The following is a 22644-nucleotide window of genomic DNA, read 5'->3' on the forward strand; positions in this document are numbered from 1 at the left end:
AAAAATAGGTTTGGTATTTTTTGGGTGAGTAAACCTAATTTTAAATTCAAGCTAATTTTTAAATTTAATAATTAGTAAATTAATTATATCATTTATGAAATTTATATATATTTAAAAATAATTAATATTTCCTATTTAATACTAACTAAAATTAATTTTAATTTTTTATTAAACCTAATTAAATCTAATAAATTTATATTATAATAAATTTTAATGAATATGTAATTAAAAAAATGAATTAATGTATTATTTAGGAATTAATGGTGAATTAAATTTGGTGAATGGGTTTAATATTCATGATGATTTTGTACTTGATTTATTATTTTTAAGGCCTAATTACTTAAAAAAAACCCACCTTGAACTTTTTGTTCATTTATACCCTGACCTTGTAAAAAAATTATTTGTACCCAATTTTGGATTTTTAGGTTTCATCTCTACCCAATACAATAATATAATTTACAATTTAATGAATTAAATGATGAAAAATTTAAAAATAATTAAATAAAAGATATATCATACATCTAATTAGTATATAAATATAAATTAAAGGATTATTTTAAATTTTTTTCCAAGTGAAAAGAGGTAATTTTAGTACTTTTGGGTAAAGATGAAACCTAAAAACCCAAAATTCGGTACAAATGACTTTTTTACAAGGTAAGGATATAAACGAAAAAAATGTTTAAGGTGGTTTTTTTTTAAGTAATTAAAACTATTTTTAATGTTATTGAGATCTTGTTATGACTGGGTTTAGGTAATAAATAAAATAGTTATGTGTAAATTAAAATAAGTTTTTGACTATACCGAGTAAAATGACATATGCGTTTATGCTTATAAACATAATGATATATATTGATTACACCACAATGAGCTTCACTTTTTTTTTAAAAAGAAAATATTTACACTCGTCCTTTAAATAAGCAGTCTATTCAGTGATTATTTTTATGTTTATGTGTGTATAGTTGAATTATGAACACTGTCGTATGTTTGTTGTGTATATTACTCTCAGATTATTCGTCGGAAGACGAACAATTGGGTCTCAAACGGTGGCGGTGTCAAAGAACCGACGACTGGAATTTAAGAAAAATAAATTTTAAGATGAATATGACACTTTTTATTTTAATAGAATTTATATTAATTATATATCCATCAAATATGTACAAAAAAATTATTATAATTATTTAAATTTAGTAACAAAATAAAATAATTTTAATTAGCGTTAAATAAAAATATTATTTTTAAATATATATAAATTTTATTATAATATAATTAATTATTTAATTATTTAATTTTAAAATTGGATTTATTCACCAAAAAATACCAAACCTATGTATTTTGTGTCAATTATAGCCAAACCTTATTTAAATATTTCAGCTGCCATGCCAGCCAATTGCTTAGTTGGCAGTGACGTGGACGACACGGTGTCACAAAAACCGGTTCGATTTAAAAATGGCTAAAAAAGAAACAGAACATATAAGGTTTGGCTAAATCTGGTGATTTTTAAAGGTTTGGCTATAATTGACACAAAACGTATAGGTTTGGCATTTTTTGGTGATTAAGCCTTCTTTTTAGAAGTTAGACAACATTTATAAACGTTGATTGTAATTGATAGAAGATATAAAAGTTTGAATTTAAAAAATGAAATTCAAAATTTTAGACATAATAGCAAAAAGACTTTTCAAATTGGACATAATTATAAAAATTAAAAGATTTGGTTGTAATTGCTAAAAGAGGCAACTGTTTTAGATTTAGAAAATAATTGCGCCATTTTACCTTTTCAAAATCAAATCGAACCGATTTTTTTTTTTAAAATCCAAGATCATAACAAACCAAATTAACTAACCCGACTTATGATTAAACTAATAAGCATGATGATGAATTAATTTTAGTAAATTTCAATTAATTACGCACAAAAGAAAGTTCAAGGACCGTAATTAGATAGTTTTGCTTAATCGTTGTTTTTAGCTATTTTAATTAATTAAAAAGAAAAATTAATATTTTAAAGCCGCGTAGATGACAATAATTATTTATTTTAGTTTTTAAAAGTGTTGTTATTATTATGAATTTTATAAGTTAAGCTTGTTTAAAAATAATAAAAAAACCAAACAGTCTAAAGAAGCCAGGACATAAATATAAAAAATCTAACAAAAAAGGATTAGTGGATAAATTATCCATATCACTGAACTTGAATATATATGATTTAATGCCTGAAATTTTACTAAAACTTTGAACAGTACCTGTCACCATCTGCGATCAATTTCTTCCATTCCCGGCCACCATTTCAAGCATATTAAATTATTAGTAATCAAAATGAAGCTCGTGACGTCATCTTCAATATCATCGTATTATTTTCATTTGGAAAACTAAGAAAAAATCATTTTGTCCCTCAAATTCGGTACAAATGATTAAATAAGGTCAAATTTGTGACTTTGAAAAAAATACAACCTCAAACTTAACATTTTGACTCGTTTTATCCCTTCAGATGATATGAAAAAAAAAACGATTCGAGCATTATATGTAAATTGGAGTTGAGGTGGCAGAATATTATTTTACAATTTAAAACTGAAGGGGTAAAACGAGTCAGATTGTTGAATTCGAGGGTGTTTTTCTTAAGCCACGAACTTAGCCTTCTTTGATATTTTGCGTCAAAATTAAAGGGTAAAATGAACTTTTTCTGTTTGGTAAAAGTGCTTAATACGTATGGGTTAATTGACCTTGTCACACTATTTGTGCCCTAACAAAAAATTTAGAAAATTATATATCTTGAGAAACTAATCAAATTACAATTATATCTAAATTGTTTTTGGATTTTCATGTTGAAGTTGATAATGGCTAATTCAATTGTTGTAATATTATTGTGGTTTTCAGCAACTGTAGCAGCTGGTTATTATAAAGGATTAATTACATATAAAATCATAGCTTTTGCACCCAGTTTCAAAAATAACATTACCTTTAAAACGTGTCAATTATAGACACCACCTTTCATTTTTTTTCAATTTCAACATGGGCCCATTTTTTGGTGAAATTTTGTTGACTTGGACAGCTGATGAGTCTGCCACGTGTCATGCCAGCAAAAATGCCACTAAAAATCATCGAGTTATTTTTGAAAAAAAATGAAAGGTGGTGTCTACAATTGACACGTTTCAAAGGTTATGTTATTTTTGAAACTTGGCGCAAAGGTCATGATTTTATATGTAATTAACCCTATTATAAACATGTTAATGGCCTTTGCGAATCCATGGTAGCTTCACAAGGCTACATTTGCCAAGAACATAAAGTAAATATACTTCTCGAGATAATTAATTAAAATCTGAATAAAAGTTTGTATTATTAATGTGACAATGGTGTTTTCAGGTTACACGGAAGATGGTTACATTCTTAGCATGCAGAGATTGCCTGCTGACCGCTATGGTTCGCCGGCATACAAGCCCCCGGTTCTACTGCAATATGGAATTTTGATGGTCGGTCTTAATTTCTCAATATTATAATTATCCATTTATTATTAACAATGAAGACGAAAATTAAAAGAGCTAAAATGTTAAAATGTGTTTTGATAGCAGGATATAGGGGCCGAACCAGCCCTTTAGACTAAAAGGGTGACCGTTCCCCCAATTTATTTTTTGTAAATGCCCTCTAGATTTTTTTTGTATGATTCGATCCCCATACTAAAATTTATAGTTCCGCCCCTGGTAGGATGGTTCAACATGGCTATTCAATACTCCAGATGAATCTTTAGCTTTCGTATTGGCAGACAACGGCTATGATGTGTGGATTAGTAACACCCGCGGGACTCGCTATAGCCGAGGACATACATCTCTTTGTCCTAATGAGCCGGTCCGTTATTCGTTTCATTACAATATGTGGTATATGCAGGATTAATTGCAAAACAAATATCAATTTTAGCGTATTTTATAACTTTAATATGAATTTTTATTTTTGACAAGTTAAAACGAACTATTAATTTTTTGCAATTTGAAATACCGAACAATTTTCTGATAGAAAATAATAATATGGATGTCAAATATATATTACTATGCCACTGTTAAATTGTCTATATCAATATTTTTTTCCAAAAAATTGATCATACTTCGAATAATAAAAACTGTTACCTCGTGTTTTAAACTGCCAAAATATAATCATGTTAATATTACAAAATAAGTAAAAATTTATGATTTATTTGTTCCTCTTAATATGCTACGGGCGAGCGTTTTTTGAAATTTTTTGGTGGTTGTAATTGCAGGCGTACTGGAATTGGTCGTGGGATGAATTAGCAGCTTATGATCTTCCTGCTATATTCAACTATGTACATAATCAGACTGGAAAGAAACTTCACTACGTTGGCATTCCTTGGTGAATGTATTTTGCTTTTGTTTTTAAACTTAAATAATATCGCTATGCCCCTTGGACTTTGCATTTGATCGACAATTAACACTAAAATTATAACACTTTTATCGAATAGTCTCCTGACCTTATTAATTTTTATCAAGCAACTTAATTTTTTTGGCCCATTGGACTCCTAAAGTTATTGGGCTTTGTACATAAACACCCTTTTTAGCAAAGGAGTTAGCTTTTATACGCTGTGAATAATTTTTTGGCACAAATACGCTTTTCCATGAAATATACATTCATCCCTACGCTTTTTTCCTTCTACCCCTTGCCATATTAATTTCTTTCTCAATAATGTCAGTATTTGCACCTTCCAAATAAATAAAACTCTAAAAAATTTGAATAGAAAATGGTCAGCTCTAATTAAATTGTTCTTCAAGTATATTCTTTTAAAAATATTATTTCTACTCCTAAAGCTGGACTAATATTTTCATTAAAAGACAAAAAATATGAGAACATCATAATTGTGCTCATTTATTTAGGGATTGACATGATAACTAAAACTTTGCATTACTAATTAAATTTATAAATGTGATAAATTGTTTAGAAAAGTTACTTTAAATAGTGTTTATTATGTAGTCATTAAGTTGTTTCACTAAAAAGTAATTTCTTCCTTTTTTATATTAATTTGAATTATTTGTTTGTTTCAGTAATAGACAATTAAAAATGTTTGTACATATTTCAATTATCTCATCTTTATTTTATTTTTTGCATTTTTTATAAAAATATCTTTTTTCTTGTGACTTCTTTTTAGTAAGATGTTTTGTGGTAGAATAAAGAAATTTAGATGTATTTAATTTAAATAGATAATTTATATCTAATTTAAAGTTAAATATATATCAATTTTTTATTCTAATTATAATATTTAGTTATTTTGTCAAAAATAAATATATTAAATTAACTGTCATTTCTTTTAAACTGTATACATTAGATGAAGGACGAACTCAATATATGAGTTACAGTAATTTAGATATAATAGAAACAATACTAAAAAGAATACTACATTAATATTTTATAATAAAACGGTGCGATGAACTGAAATGCAGCTAAAACGACATGAAAAGCTATCAGAAGTAAAAAAAACAAAACAAAATCATGCAAAAAATGATTGTACTCTTTTAAAAAATATAAAAAATGCAACTCCATTACATATACTTTGACTTAAAGTTACCCATCTTGTATAAGTGCACTTTACATAATATAATAAAAAACTATAATATACTGAAAAATTATAAGAAAAACTAAAAATAAATAAAAAAACAAGTGAAAAGCAACCAACTAACAATTAAATAGCAATAAAATAGTAAGAATTTTAATTAGAAAAACAGTTAGACACCTTTAAAAAAATTAAAAAATAACTTCAAATTTATAAAAGAACTAAAAAATATATATAAGACACACATAGTATTTTTCATGCATAAGATACACCAAAATTATAATTTTAAAAAATAATTATATGAGCAACCGGAGAGCAATTAAAAAGCAATCGGAGAGCAACTGAAAAATAACAGAAGAGCAATTAAAAAAGCACTGAAAAATAAAAAACAACAACTTAAAAAAAATAAGAAAATCAAATATTAAATGTAGAACAAATTCCTGACAATACAAATTAATTAATTATAAGCCAAATATCTAAAAAAGCCAAACCTCTCTTGCGAGTTTCACAAAAATCCAAATCTTTTAATTTTATCCAATTTGTCCTGAAACGAATCGTTTCAGTTATGTCCAACTATGCAATTTTTTATGTTGCGTTGATGTGTGGCATGACACATCAGCGCCACATAGGCGCTACATGAATAAAATCATGTAGTTGGACATTATTGAAACGAATTCATGTATTTTAGGGCAAATTGAATAAAATTGAAAAATTTGGATTTTTATAAAAAAACAAATTCAAAGATTTGTCCTTTTTTGGTTATTTGGCCTAATTTATATATAATTAGAAATAATATTCAAAGTATATAATTTTATATTTTAACTATTTACCAAATTAAATATAAAGTATGTAGAAATTGGTAGCTATTAAAGAGTAAGCCAAGGACAAACTAAAAGTAAAAATAATAGAATATCAAGTGAAATAATTATTTTTAAAATAAAAAAATACAACTCTTCTATCTATAAAGAACTAAAAAATATAGGCATAATCACAAAAAAACTCCCCCACTTTTTAGCCCCTTCAGTTGCGCCCTGACGTTGCAATTTTGTCAGCTGCTTCGCATATTTGGGTTTTAATTTCACCGTCAAAATCAAATTGGACTCTTTTTCAGTCGAAAAAAATTCATAAAAACCCTTATAAAGTACTCGTTTAAACTCTTTTTCACACAAAAAGTTAAAAATGAATAATTTATTTTAACTTTTTCAAATGGAGAAGAGATCAATTTAGTATTTGAGGGTGGAATTGAAAACCAAATGTGTGAATTAGGATGCAGCTGATAAAAAATTGCAACGTTAGGGTCCATTTGAAAAGGGGTTAAAAGGTGGGAGTTTTTTTGGTGATTAAGCCAAAAATATATTAAAATTTCACCAAAATATTCTTTATATATAACATTAATAGAAATTATAAGTTTTACGAGCAACTAGAAATCAACTAGAGAGCAACTAATAAGCAATTCGATATCAACTAAAAAGCAACCAGAAAACCATTACAAAGCAATAAAAAGTAAAAAATAAAAATAAATATTAAGTGAAGAAATGATATCATCTTATCAAAATTAAAAGTAACACAATTTTATTATTTTTAATTATTGACTTAATTAAATAATGATAGAAAGATTAACTAAATGATATAAAGAATATTTTTATATTAAATTAAAATAATGAAGGAAGTTGTCTTCATATAAAAAATAAATTTAAAATAATTAATCAATAAACCTATAAATAATAATAAAAAAAGATGAAAATAAATTTTTAAAATATAATTTTAAAATTTAAAATTAAAATGACAAATGTATAAAAATAAAAGATAAGTGTCTCAGTTTAAAAAAACATAAAAAAAATATTCATATATAGAAAACAATTGTATAAATTTAAAAAGATAAAATAATAAATTTTTAACTATTCAATACATGTGTATAAAATTAAATAACAAGTTCCCAATTATAAAAATTAAGTGTTTAATTTGAAAAGACATGTGTACAATTTGGGTAATTTAAACTTATTTTTTTTGGCAAGGTAATTTAAACTTATTAAGAATGAATTTATTTTAATATTTATCATGTAAATAAGAAATAACTAAATAATAGATAAAGAAAAATATAAAAAATGAAATTATTAAATTTTAACAAGGATCAAAATGAGTAATTTGAATAATAAAAAAATCAAAAATTACTAACATAAAAAGATATACATAAACAAATAATGAATATATGAATAAAAATACTAACCGACAAAAATGGTAATTAAGTATTCTGAATATTTGTAATAATATACAAATTATTATAAAAGAAAAATAAAGTAAAAACGTTGGTTTGGCAAAATTATTATGAATTACATAAAAATAGTGGACATGTGTTATTATAAGAGTAAATAGTTAATAAATATGCAAATAGAAAGCATGTAGCTGCATGTTGGGTAAGAAGAAGTGTCTACTTAGCAAAAAAAGCGTATGTATGGAAACCAAAAATTTAAATGAGGTACGCTTGAGATGGCCATTTTTAGGAGAGTATCTTTGCAAATAATTAAAAAAAAGGCGTAACACATGTAATTTCCTCAAAGTTATTTTCAAAATTGATATATGTTATTTAATTGATAAAATATTGACACGTTCAACTATTTGATAAAAACTTAATTTTTATATTAATTTCTTATTGGGTAAGTTTTTATATTTTATTTGAGAAAAAGTCATTTTGATCCATGAATTTGTGCGTCATTTAAATCTAATTTTATTTATTAAGGCCAGATAGATCCTATAATTTTTAATGTAAGGCGAAATATATTTTAGGGAACTTTGATGGTTATGACGGCTCTTTCACAACAAAAATTGTTAAACATGTTAAGCGCCCCTGCATTGCTTAGCCCAATTGCATACCTTAATCACACCACATCATCCATCGCTCGAGCTAGCTGCTTCCGATTATTTTTGGCCGAGGTAAAACATATTAATAAACTCTTACGTAAAAAAAATACAAATATCTTTAATCGTCATTTCTCTGTTATCAGGAGTTTTATTGGTCGGGTTTGCACGAATTTATTCCAGGAGGGTGAGAAAGTAATTTCAACAATTTTCATGTATCTGAATTTGCATAATAGATATTAAACCATTTTTTCATTTACAGAGTTGCTGGTTCCATGCTTATTAAAGATATTTGCATTAATCCTGAGATTGATTGCTCTGACATAGTAACTGCTTTTACAGGTAAGTAGTTATGTTGTAACAAAATAGAATACTTATATTTTCCTTAAAAAAACAGAATAATTATACAGTATGTTGCATGGAAATTTAAAGTTTTAGGTTTTGGAATTTCGTTTTTTTTTTATAAATCCTTTTTTTTTGCAATTATAATTTATTCTTATAGATTGTTTGTTTCAGTTATACATATCGTGATTAAAATATAAAATTGGAGCGACGGGCTAGACTAATTGAATTGAGAAACAACAAACAATTTGGTTTAACTAATTATAAAATCCAAAAGTCCTACTCAACCAGATTGAACTGGTTGACCTGAACTATTCCTATGGTTGAACCATATTCAATTTTTTATATATAATTTACTTAACCCATTAAACCGATAGTTGAATTGATTAAATCAAGGGTTAATGTAATAAAATTTACCAATTTTATATGTTTTCTCATTTTAATAGTTATTTTCATACACGATCTATCAATTTTTTTCAAATCCATATACCGTTCAAAAATCTTGCAAAAATTGCCGAGTTGGCAAACGGATAGTGTACATATTACTGACTAGTCTTATGAAATGTTGTGTTGCTAGACATAGGCCCAAATTGCTGTATGAACTCTTCAAGAGCACACGATTTCCTACCTCAATTAACGGCCACCAAAAATGTGATTCATTTGTCTCAAAGTAAGCCTCTTTTTTGCTTTTCCTTACAAGCTGAGGTGAAATACACACATAAGCTTCTGAACTTGCAATACATAGTTGCATTGAGTCCCGTAAACTTTAATTTTGTATACATATTCCCTGAAAGTTTACTTTCTTTTTACATCGGAGCCCCTAGATTTCTTTAAATCTTAGAAACAGTTTTGATTTTTTTTTATGTATTAATTGAGCAATCAATATAGATGTAAATTAATGAACAGCTTGCACAACAAATTAGTTCCCTATAAATTTTCATACAATTTTATTGACATTAAAAATTAGGTTGTCTAAATTATTCTATCCTTTTGCCGACAGAACAGTGACTCTTCTAATAAAACGACAAAACGTAAATTGAAATTTCTTTATTTATACAATTTTTGACATTAAATTCTTACAGTTTTTTATTTGATAATTTTGGGTTCCTACACTTTTAATTATGTGGACATTAGATTATTCGGTCACAAAATGAAGTGCATGTACTTCATGAACTGTTAGTCAAACTGAGATAAAAAAAAGCTATTCATTTTCATATCTTAACATTATGTACTTCTAGTTTTATTGCCATTAAGTACCTAAACTGATTTTTTCCGCTCTAAACTGTCATCGTTAATAGTTTTTGTCATGGAAAGACCCACTATTTATAAAACTAAAAATATAAGAACTCAATATTGACAAATAGAAGTGCATGAATCCAATACCAAAAACAGGATAAGTGTGTGAATCTAAATACGTATTATCCCAAAAAAAAAAACAACTCCTCCTTAATCATAATATACATATTAATATGAATCCATCAATGAGTTCCAATTGAAAATTTGATAAATTTTATTTTAAATCAAATTACTCTGAGAGCTAGAAAATGGGTTAGATATACAAAATTAAAGTTTAGGGGCTAGACATGTTTTAACCAAAAAAAACTCTAACTCTGGTGGGTTTTTGAGCATGCAGTGGTCAGAACAGGAAGTTTAGCAATGTATGATTATGGCAATATAATAGAGAACATGGAACATTACAAGCAGCTAACTCCACCAACGTACGATCTGACGATGATTCCGAATGACGTTCCGCTTTTTCTTGGGTGTGGAGAGAAGGATTTGCTTTCTGATATGAATGATGTACAAATTCTGCTAAACAAGTTCAAAGATCATGACTATGACAAACTAACGGTACTCAAGATAAAGGATTACGCTCATGCCAATTTCGTTTTCGGTGTCAATGCTAATGAAGTTGTGTATGATCCTCTTATGGATTTTCTAGATTCAATTGAGTCATAGTTATATATAGGCAAAATGTACATTTTAGCCCTTAAAGTCAAACTAAAAGAATTAATAAGATCTTAAGGTGGAAGCTGGCTCACTTTGGTCCCTGAGGTTGTCCAAATGGTTCATATTGCACCGGACGCTGACTCCGTCAGTTTTTTCCTGTGAAATGATGACGTGGTACATATGAAAATAGTTTAAAAACATCCTTAATGTTTAAAATACTTACCACTTTTAAATTTATAACTTTTTAAAACCATTTTCACCCTCTTTTTCAGTCAAATATCGATAATTAAATAATATTTAAAATTTAATATTTATTAAAACAATCGATATTAATTATAATGTGGAAGAAGGCGGCGGTAGGCGGCAGCGAAATTAATTTTTTTTATTATTTTAGAATAAAAATTAAATTTCAAGATAAACTAATTTAATTAAATGTTAAGTAGATTTAAAAAATTTATTTGATTTAAATTAATTATAATTTTTAAATTAATTTTAATTAGAGTTTAGGATTTTGTACTATGGCGTTTAATTGGATTTCGTAATCTGGTGTTTAATTGAATTTTGATTAATAAACATTTAAATATTAAATATTATTTTATTATCGATATTTAAATAAAAAAGAGAGTGAAAATGGTTAAAAAAATTATAAATATAAAAATGGTAAGTATTTTAAATATTAAAAATATTTTTAAACTTTTCTCATATGTGTCACGTCATCACTTCACAGTACGGTATAATATGAACTATTTTGCACAACCTCATTTCTAGTCGAGTAAAAATGAGGTATTAGAGCATCCCCAATGATATTCTTTAAAATAAAGAGCATCTTTTGTAAAATAAAGAGCATCTTAAAGATAAAAAGTGATATTTAAAATTTTACTCCAATGGACTCTCTAATATCAGTTTTTTATTATATATAATTTTAATAATTAATAATAAAATAAAAGTATTAAATAATAATAATATTAAATTAATTGCCTCTCTAATATTAGATTTTATTTTGTTTTGTTTTCATAAAAAATATTAATAAAATATTAAATATTAATAACATAAATTTTTTTATTTAATTTTTTATTCATTTATTTATTCAGTTTATTACTAAAAGTAAAAATATAATATTTAAAAGTAAAAATAACCATCTTATTTTTTAAAATTTAAAATTTTACTATTTGAAAAATGAGGCTAATAATCACCCATGGCACCTGACTTTAAGGGCTACGGGCGCTAAACCCCCTGATGTCTAAAAACGGGCGCTAAACCCCCTGATCTTTGTGGCGGCGATCACAAAACCCCTTGAGACCCAAAATCGCCGATTTTTGTTTAAAAAGGGTGACGTGGCAGCGATTTTCAAATGTCAGACTGAACAAATTCTGATTTCATGTCAGTCCATGTTAGGTGTCAGGTGACACCTCACCAAAAACCCAAAAATTCTAAAATACCCTTCAATAATACAATTAAAAAAAATTAAAAATTAAAACAACCCAACCATTCAAACAAACCTTAATAAACTTGACCAACCCGCTTTATCCCTACCCTAACCGCCGGCCACCAACCTCCGGCCACCCCCGCCCCCCACGGCCGGAATATTTTTTTCCGGCCCTCAGAACAGACCATTGGACTCTTAATTTATTGTCAAACTTTTTAATTTAAAGAGTTTGACAATTTTAAAGAGTCCATTGAGGATGCTCTTATGCTCGACAACCACGCCATGATACAAAGATGAATGATTTAATGTAGCATTTGTCAAGATTAATTGTAATTGTTTACTATAAATAGGTGTACCAACGGGTTTATAAATTGTGCCTTCGCTAACAAATCAACAACATATTTTGGCCGCGAAAGAAATACACTGTCCTAATTGGATTAATTTTTTTATATAAATGACTGTTGCTGAAATATAAACTTTTCACATTTTAATTTCCTTCATTTTATTTTTAATATTTTGGTAGTCTATTTTTTATTTTTTTAAAGCGGGAGGTTACTGTTCAATTTCGGCCAATAATGTGGCAACGGAACAATTGAATGCCACACCCTTTTTTGTCGCAAAATGTTTTAACACTCATTATTTGTGAAAGGTTTGAACACCCAAGAAATAATACAAATTAAGCACTCTATTGCAAATCAGGAGTTTAATTTGCCGATGAAGAAATCCAAAAATTTATGCCAACTGACCAGAAAAATAACAGATTCCAGCTAAATAAGCTAGGGAAACCAAGTGCTTCATACGTATGGGCCAAGCAACCTTGTCATAAAATTAGCGCCCTCACAAAATGTGAAAAACTGATAAATTACAAAGATATCTAAGGGTTTTTATATTTTCATGTTAAACTTGAGAATGGCTAATTATAGTCTGATAAATTCAGTTGTCGTAGTAATTTTATTTTGGTTTTCAGCAACTGCAGCAGCTCGTAAACAAGACGATGGAATTTGTAAATCCATGGCAGTTTCACAAGGCTACATTTGCCAAGAACATAAAGTATTTATATTTCTTGAAAGTATATTTATTTTTTGAGATAATTAACTAAAATCTGAATAGAAGTTTATATTATTAATATGCGAAAATGGCGTTTTCAGGTTACGACAGAAGACGGTTACATTCTAAGCATGCAGAGATTGCCTGCTGACAGCTTTGGTACGCCATCATACAAACCGCCAGTTCTACTGCAACATGGAATTCTAACGGTCAGTTTTAGTTTCTCAATGTTAGAATTATTATTGAATAATTGTTGGAAACATTACTTATAATAGACTAGAGTGCAAGAATTACAAAATTTGGGTTCAAACATATTCAAAATAATAAACTCCATAGGTCCACCACCTCAACTTTTAAAATTGTCTAAATAGTATAAAAACTAATGCATAGGATTAATTATTTTTATATAAAATTTTAACTTTTAGTATTTTCTACGATTCGATCATATTTTTTAAAACTTGGCATCAAAAGGTTCAGCTTTTTATTTTTGGTATTGTCTAGCACCAACCAAGGCATTTTTTCCTCGAAATAACAATGTCATTTTTACATAAGTAAAATGACATTAAATAAGACGTTTAGACTGTAAAATGTCAAAAAAATAAAAGGTTAGAAAACTGATTAATTATTATACATGTAATAAAGTGTAAGATATTCCTAACACTATATATGAATATTAAAAGATTGTAGCAACTGATCTTGATGCCAGGATGGTTCAATATGGCTATATAATTCTCCAAATCAATCTTTAGCTTTTATACTGGCAGACAATGGGTTCGACGTATGGATCGGTAACAGCCGCGGGACAACACATAGCAAAGGACATACCTCGCTTTGTCCTAAAGATCCGGTCTGTTGTTCGCTTCATTACGACCTATTTAATACACATTCGACGAGCATGTCTTGAACTCTTTTGTGCTTATTACAATTGCAGGATTATTGGAATTGGTCGTGGGATGAATTAGCTGCATTTGATCTTCCTGCTACAATCAACTATGTTCATAGTCAGACAGCACAAAAACTTCACTATGTTGGCCAATCCTTGGTAAATGTATAAACTTGGGTTGTTTTCGGTATATTTAAACGATTTATTTTATTGATTATCATATCTTCATAGTAATAATTTCAAGGGCAAATGACCAAAAAATCCCAATTTTTTTTTAAAAGTTCACATTTTTCAATTTTGTCCTGAAATGCAAGATATTGTTCAATTATATCCAATTAACGATTTTCCTTATGTGGCGCTGATATATGGCATTGTCACATCAGCGCCATGTAGTCGCCACATCAACAAAATCTTGTAGTTGGACATTATTGAAACGAAAACTTGCTTTCCAGGACAATACGAATAAAATTGAAAGGTTTAGATTTTTGTGAAATTTTCTTTCAAGATTTGGCCTTTTTAAATCATTTGGACTAAATTTAATAAAAGTTCATTTCACCCCTCAATTTGGCATAAAAGATCACAAATGTCTAATTTGATAATTTTTAGATAATAAACTCATAACCTGATGAAGTTGGATCAATTATTGTGAAATTTCTAAAAATGGATACTTTTGGTTTATGTTTGCTGAGTTATTTTTGAAAAATTTAGGATATAATGACCAAATTTTGCTAAACCGTGGATTTATTTATCCAAAATCACCACATCTTTTGTGCCAATGTTAGAAGTGTGAAATAAAATCTTGATTGGTAATTTATTTGCAAAAAAATGTATATTTTTATAAATTAAATTTTAATTCTTTTAATATATGTATTTAATTTTTACACATTTCTCCATATTTTTTTGTTTTCAAGAAAGCCGTTTCGCAGTATTTGTTTCGTTTCGTTTCCATTTATGTTTTCGGGTAATCTAAATTTAACGCCGTGTTTTTTTTGTACCAATGCATGCTGGTATTTTAGGGAAGTTTGACGGTTTTGGCCGCCCTTTCGCAAGAAAAGTTGTTAAATACGGTAGGAGCAGTTGCTTTATTTACCCCCATTGCATACCTTGGTCACACCAAATCATTAATGGCTAAAGCCGTTTCCAATTTATTTTTAGCTGAGGTAAAATATGTCAATAAACTTTCCTTCTGTCCTTAAAATGAAGATTAAAAAATGTTAACATAAAATTTAACGCTTATATATTTCTGTTTTTAGGCATTCTATTGGTTGGGTCTGCACGAGTTTTTGCCAAGTGGGTGAGAAAGCAAATTTTCAGCAATTTAGGACTTATAGGAATTTAAAAAACATGAGTAGTTAAAAATTTCATCCATATTACAGGGTTGCTACTTCCATGTTGTTTGAAGACATTTGCAATAAGCCTGGGTTTAATTGTTCTGATATAATGTCTGCTATTACAGGTACTTTAATTTGTTTTATTATTCTACTCATTCCGTCCCAAAACAATAATTCACTTTCTCGATCCTTTTTATACATTTTAAAAAACACAATTGATAATCCAACTTTTCACAATTTTATCTGCAATTTTCTTATTTTATCCTTATTTAAAGTTATGCCTAATTTACTTTTTAAACTAATGGCATTAAATGATAAATTTTAAAAAAGGATAATATAAAAAAGTCAACATTTTAAATTGGTATTTACTAGAAACATAGACGATTATTTGAGGAAAAAAATAGACTATTGTTTTTAAACGGAGGAAGTATATGATATCGGTAATACAAACTATTTAAAATTTATTACTATTATAAAGATTTACTGTATCGATTTCAGTTATTTCTATTTTTGTACAATATAATTTAGGCTTAATATATTATTTAACCTTTAAATTGTACCACTTTATTCCCTGTGACTTCTAAACTAATTTCGTATTTCATTAAACCTCTTAAGTTTTTTTCTTCTATTTAACCTCTTAAATTATATTGTTTGTTCTATTTAACCCCTTGACCATCCTTTTTGCCTATTTACTTACACTTTAAAATTTTATCCATTTAACATCCTAACAAATACAATTATTTAATTTTCAACCATATTATGTCTAGCATGAATGCTTAAAAGCATATAAATTAATTTATGTACGATGACATATACTTTTTTAAAAAATATATTTATTTAAAATTTTAATAATATTTTTGTAAATTATTGAGACAGTAGAAATTAGACAGAAAGGGACAAAAATAAATAAAAAGGAATTAAATTTGATCAAATTATTACATTGTATTACTTCTTAATCATTTAATTTTTTTTATATTTCAACAATGATAAAAGGTGTTTGTCTCTTTTTGTTGACAATATTTATAAAATAAATAAATTTATTATATTTTGATAATATTAAATGAATATTTAATTGTTTAAAAAAATTATAAATTTTAGTGTGTTTCGTAAATTTAACTCGAATTTCTAATTTTAAAAATTTTAAAATACCAACTTTTAATTTTTTTGTAATTTCAAACTTTTCAAATCAATTATGATTCTTTCAAGTTTGTGTTTAAATCGCAAAACACGCTAAAATTTGTGGTTTTTAAAGTAATCAATCCTTAAATGGATTTTTAAATAATATATAAAAGACATTGCTCTTTATTTTAAATGTAAAAAACATATTTATATCCTTTTTAGAATTAATACATTGTATGAGAGGTTAAATGGGTAAAAACAAATTGTTGAGATATTCAGTAGGAAAAACATTTAGTTAAGGAGTTAAATAGAACAAATAGTATAGTTTGAAGGGTTAAATATAACAAAAATTGTAGTTAAGAGGTTTAATGAACACGAAACTAGTTTAGGGATCGCAATTAGAGGTTAAATAATATATTAAACCATATATTTTATATATATATATATATATATATATATATATATATATATATATATATATATATATATTTGGAGTTGAATATTTACAGTTATTGAACCTTATATTTTTATAAGGGTTACTGACAAAAAAAAAATCAAACGTTTGTCGAAAGTTTCCGTTATATTAAAACTTTTAAAACGTCTCAATCTGTCCAAAATCGTATTATATCGTTTTAAAAATGTCTCAACCCAAAAAGGGTGTGCTGAACCAACGAGCTGTATCTCAAATGATATAAGCGCTGGACAACAAATTGTCAAGGTTGTGGATTCATTTTCTCACACAAACGCCCCCCCTCCCCAATTATAGAAACAAAAGGGTGTGTTGATGTGTAGCTAACATATACTTTCACATATTTTACATGTATGAAAAATATTTTATGATTTGAACATATATAATAAAGACATTCGCTAAACATTTTTGCCTTTTCGGGTTTGCATCTTTCACTTCATATTTTGAATACATAGTAAATAGGTGGCAGTCCACGTTAATGACATGTCAGCATCAACACACTCTTTTTCGATTTGGGATGTTTTTTAAATTATATAATACGATATTGGCTATTATTGAGACGTTTGGACAAAATGAGAATTTTTGTTAAAGGTTTGACCTTTTTGAATCATTAGACTATTTTATTCAATGGTTAGTGGTGTTGTGTTTGTTGTATTTTAATAATTGGATTTTTATTTTTCCTAGAGGCAGGGGTGAGTAAAACATCCAATCAATTTAACATACTGAACCGATGGTAGGTTCGGTTTGATTAAATTGAGGATGTTTCAGTTTTGATTTCTAATTGTTTCGGTAATCCAGTTCAATTTTGACTTTAGAAAACTAAAATTAAATAATCAATTTTTTGTATTTTGACCTTTTCTTTGTATTTTTTTAGGGTTTACTGGAACAGGCGATATTTTAAAATAAAACATCAGTTTTCGGCCAATTTGATTTTAATATATTTTTTGATATATCAGTTAGAATTACATATTTGGTCCGTTCATTTTTTAGCGTCTGGTAGATTGACTAATTCAAATTTAGATATTTCGGTTGGATTTTAACCAAATCGGCCAAATGACGTTAGCTAATCATATTCCATCAATATTTGTTTATGTGGTAAAGTTAAATATTCAGCAATTCGTCAGCCACATATATATTACTAACCGAAATTGATCGGAAAACCTCCTGTTATTAGGAAAATAAAAATTTAATTATCAAAATATTATAATTAATAATTAGTAATTAATTAGTAGTAAAAATATTTAACCTCTGAAGACTTATGAAATGTTCTGTTGCTACTCATAGGCCCAAATTGCTGTATCGATCCTTCAAGTGAACATGTTCTCGAACCTCAACCAACTGCCACAAAAACTATGATCCATTTGTCCCAAAGTAAGCCCATCTCTCTCCAAATTGATGATAATAATAAGAATTTTTACAAAAATACCTACTAAATTTTGTAAAAACCTGTTCTATTTTATCTTTTTTATAAAAATATGCTCTTTTAATAGATTATTGGTAGATTATTGATAGATTATTAATAGATGATATATTTTTAATAAAATAAGTTAAAAAAACATATTTTGCAACAACAAAAAATTACAGTGTATCGTCGCAAAAATTTCAATAAAAGCGCATAGGGCGTAATTTTATCTTGATAATATAACATAAGGTCAATTCAGTTTTAAAATAGTCTCAAAAATAAAAATTCAATTTTTAGACCTTCCGCTATTTTAATCAATTTAGAATAATATTTTTTTATTTTAAATAAATTAAAAATAAATTATACAACATAAAAAGTTTAGGAGCTAAAATGTCTAAATTTTATTTTAGTTGATTAGAAATTAGAGAGTATTATTTTTAACTAAATAATAAATATTATTTTTAATTGATTAAAATGATAATATTTAATCTTAAATGACAAGTTAAGGGACTAGACACCACTTATTTCATTGATAGTTTCTGCTTCTGAAAGTTTACTTTATTGTAAATCAAGATCACTAACTTTCTTTGATTCTTAGGTTATGTTAGTTCATGAAATATATTCAGAATATAATAACTACTTTGCATAATTTTTTATTATAAATTTGTGAAATAAATACTCTTTTCATAAAATTAAAAATAACTATTTTATTTTTTATGAAATAATTTGTTTTATACTATTTCATTTCATATACTTTAATCATGATATGAATTCATCATTGAGTTCAAATTTCAATTTTTGTATATAATTTATTTAGACAATATTAATTTTTATATTTATTTTCTTAACTAAAATAACAAAAATATTCTTAAAAAGTTATAACAATTTGATCTGTAAATTTTATGATTTGTAATAACTATATCTAAGTGAAATCATATTCAAGTACATAACTCTTATTTTAAACTCACATGTCCCTTTTTAAACTGAAATAAAAATGTAAAATATATATCCTCTTTCCAAAATTGATAAGCATTAATGTTGTAATTTTTTGTGTTAAATTATAAGCACTAATTTATTACTAAAAAGATTATCAATTGAGATTTATAGGATATCAAACTTTCTGGGTCACAGAACTTACCTATTATTATAAAAAGAGTACTAAACTTTACTTTATTATAAAAAAAATCATTGACTTATACTTTTTATTACAAAGGGAGTTCACACATGTAAAGCAATGTCGTTTTTGCTGACGTGGCAAGCCAAAAATTACAAAAAGGTACACTATTTAGTGACCTTTGTAAAATAGAAGGTATAACTCGGTGATTTTTGTAATTCACGAAAAGTTCAGTATCCTATTTATAACAACATAAACTTGTTTGTAATAAAAGGTATAACTTGGTGGCCATTTTATAAAAAAAATAAACTTTAATATCCTTTTTATAATAATAGGTAAGTTCAGTAACACGCGAAGTTTAATATCCACATATATATTCTCATTAATTATAGTGTAATGCATTAAAAGAAAACAAGACACCAAAAATAAAAGTTAAAATTATATTAAATAAAAATTAATCGTGGATTTTTTTATAAGTCAACTCATTTATCTAGATAAATTAAATATCTTAATATTCATGAAAAATATATTAAATATCTTAATATTAGTGTTTGTCATAAACTATCTATTAATTTGGAATAAAGAGAATATAAAATAATTATTTATAAAATTAAAACTAAAGCATAAACTATAAAAGCAAATTTTGAAAATAAGATTAAAATTAGAGTTGGTTATAATTATTATACATGCATAAAGCGTAAATTAACATATCAAATATTCATGTTTTTTCTAAAGATATATTTAGAACTATATTTGTTTTTTTTTTTAGTTAGATTACTTTGAGGTCAAGTTAAAGGGGTTAGATATACAAAATTTAAAGTTTAAGGCCTAGAAATGTTTTTACCGAAAAGAAAAACTCTGATATGGTGGGTTTTGAACAGTGGTGAGAAGAGGAAATTTAGCAATGTATGATTACGGGAATATAATAGAGAACATGGTTCACTACAAGAAATTAACTCCACCAACTTACGATCTCACTATGATTCCGAACGATATTCCATTATTTCTTGGGTGTGGAGAGAAGGATTTTCTAGTTGATGAAAGGGATATGCAGATTTTGCTAAACAAACTTCAAGATCATGACACCGACAAGCTAACGGTACTGAAGATAAAGGATTACGCTCATGCCGATTTCCTATTCGGTTTTAATGCGAATCAAGTTGTTTATGAACCTCTCATAGATTTTCTAGATTCAAATTGATCAATGATAAATATAAAAAGGGATTTATATCTATCAACATATTATTAATGTATTCGTGATGTGAGTTACAATATTAATTATATGTCAATCCAAGCGTGGTACAACGATGCCCTTTGTTAAAATTACAGATGGTAATAATCCGTATTTCAAGTTACAGAAGGTAATAATCTGTTTTTAAATTATAGAACTCCAAATACATATTGGTTTATTTTCGAAATCTTGCTAAAACAGAACATCCATGGCTAAACAGAACATTCACGACCTTAAATCAAACTGATGGCTATGTGTTAAATTGTGGTTGTTGCTGCTCCCGCTGCCAATACCTCTGCCAGCACTACCGTCATAAGAACCAACAATGACAACCCATCTCCGCCTCCACCATTGCCGCCATGAAACCCATCATTCCACAATCCATTGCCGACGCCGACGCCAGCAAACCCTTCGATCGATAACTCATCGTCGCCGCCGCCTTTAGAAAGACGAAGATCGAAAGCAAGAAAAAAATTACAACTGATGATGCTTTAATGGAGCAATAAGGATAATAAATTGAACAATTAAATTCAAAATTTTCAGCTCATAACAATTAAACAAACTGATTTCTCTAATTCCATCATTACTTTTTAAAAATTTATTGAGTTTCGAATTTATTTTCCGATTCGCTCGAATTTTTAATTCTTAATCAGATTTAACTTCGAATTCAAATCCAAAGATCATAACTTTCTCTAAAAACAAAAAAAACTATAAATTATTAATTTATTTGTTCTCATTAAAAATTTATTAAAAACTCAAATGCAGTTTTAAATGCAATTTCAAACAATTTCAAAAAAATACTAAAACACAGTTTTATTATCATTTAAAAAAAGTTTATAGAATGGTTTCAAACATTTTATAAGTGTTTCAAAGAGTATAAAAAACAGCTTCAAACAGTTTACAAGCATTTCGAACAGTTTACAAGCGTTTCAAACAATTTAAAAAAAATAGCTTCAAACAGTTTACAAAAATTTCACACACTTTACAAGTGTTTCAAACAGTTTCATAAAACACAATTTGCAAATTTTATCTCAATATAGTTTCAAACAATTTAAAAATATTTCAAACAGTTTATAAAGGTTTCAAACAGTTTAAAAAAAAACATTTTCAAACAGCTTACAAAAATTTCAAAAACAGTTTACAAAAGTTTCTAACAGTTTACAAAGGTTTCAACCAGTTTCAAACGGATTTTAAAAACATTTTCAAACATTTCATAAAAACGTTTAATTAGTTATAAAAACAGTTTACAAAATTTTCAACAGTTTATAAAAATTTCAAACAAACAATTTAAAATGATTTCTGAAAACAGTTTCAAACGGTTTATAATAGTTTCAAACGTATGAACAAAATTATTAATAAAAATTAAAAATTAATACATAAAAAATAGAAAGAGGAAGAAGAAGATCCAAAATAATAGGATATGATGGTGGCGATGCAATGTTTCATTGCTTCAAATTTTCTGAGACGAATACGATTGATTTTTTCATTGTTAATTTTTTATTTGTTTCAGATTTTTGATTGTTTTTGTTATAAATAGAATATATTAAATAAATTTAACCCAACACTCTTGTACTAGGATGTTTATACTTTTCTTATTTGTCTTAACTATATAAGTCACCTTATCTTTTTAGGTTTTGAATCATATCCACTTTTATAGGACATCAATCAATTAGAGTAGTTTTTATTCCTTTTGTTCTCTCTAGAGAGTAGAGATTTGAATGTTGGTGCATCAATTAATTTCCAGATTTTGGTGTTCTTAAATTATCATTAATACAAGTAGTAGTTCCATTATTGAAGTTTCATTTTCTAATTAATGTTCCTAGCTTTTATCTATTATCCAAAGATACTTAATCTTCACTTAATGTCTACTATTTACTCTTGTTTAATTAGTTGTGTGATGTTGATTATGTGTAGCTAAACCCCCTAATTTAGGGA

At 26.7% G+C, this 22644-nt stretch overlaps 1 protein-coding gene and 1 pseudogene across 3 annotated transcripts; both read left to right on the forward strand.

The window, feature by feature from the left end:
• The first annotated feature begins 3208 nt into the window (after nucleotides 1-3208).
• On the forward strand, nucleotides 3209-10717 carry LOC126657221 (triacylglycerol lipase 2-like; annotated as a pseudogene).
• Nucleotides 10718-12968: 2251 nt separating this feature from the next.
• Nucleotides 12969-20801, forward strand: LOC126655059 (triacylglycerol lipase 2-like). Of its 3 annotated transcripts, none has more exons than XM_050349064.1 (9): nucleotides 12970-13163; nucleotides 13262-13369; nucleotides 13867-14007; nucleotides 14092-14208; nucleotides 15060-15203; nucleotides 15297-15337; nucleotides 15420-15499; nucleotides 18247-18333; nucleotides 20360-20801. In XM_050349064.1, the coding sequence occupies exons 1-9, from the start codon at nucleotides 13008-13010 to the stop codon at nucleotides 20677-20679; spliced, it is 1194 nt and encodes a 397-aa protein (XP_050205021.1). In that variant the 5' UTR covers nucleotides 12970-13007; the 3' UTR covers nucleotides 20680-20801. The 3 variants fall into 3 exon arrangements, with proteins under 3 accessions (XP_050205023.1, XP_050205021.1, XP_050205022.1); XM_050349065.1 differs by having other exon boundaries at nucleotides 12971-13163; nucleotides 14092-14202; XM_050349066.1 differs by lacking the exon at nucleotides 18247-18333 and having other exon boundaries at nucleotides 12969-13163.
• Nucleotides 20802-22644: the final 1843 nt, after the last annotated feature.

This window comes from Mercurialis annua, linkage group LG7 (assembly GCF_937616625.2).
Source record: "Mercurialis annua linkage group LG7, ddMerAnnu1.2, whole genome shotgun sequence".
Classification (NCBI taxonomy): domain Eukaryota; kingdom Viridiplantae; phylum Streptophyta; class Magnoliopsida; order Malpighiales; family Euphorbiaceae; genus Mercurialis; species Mercurialis annua.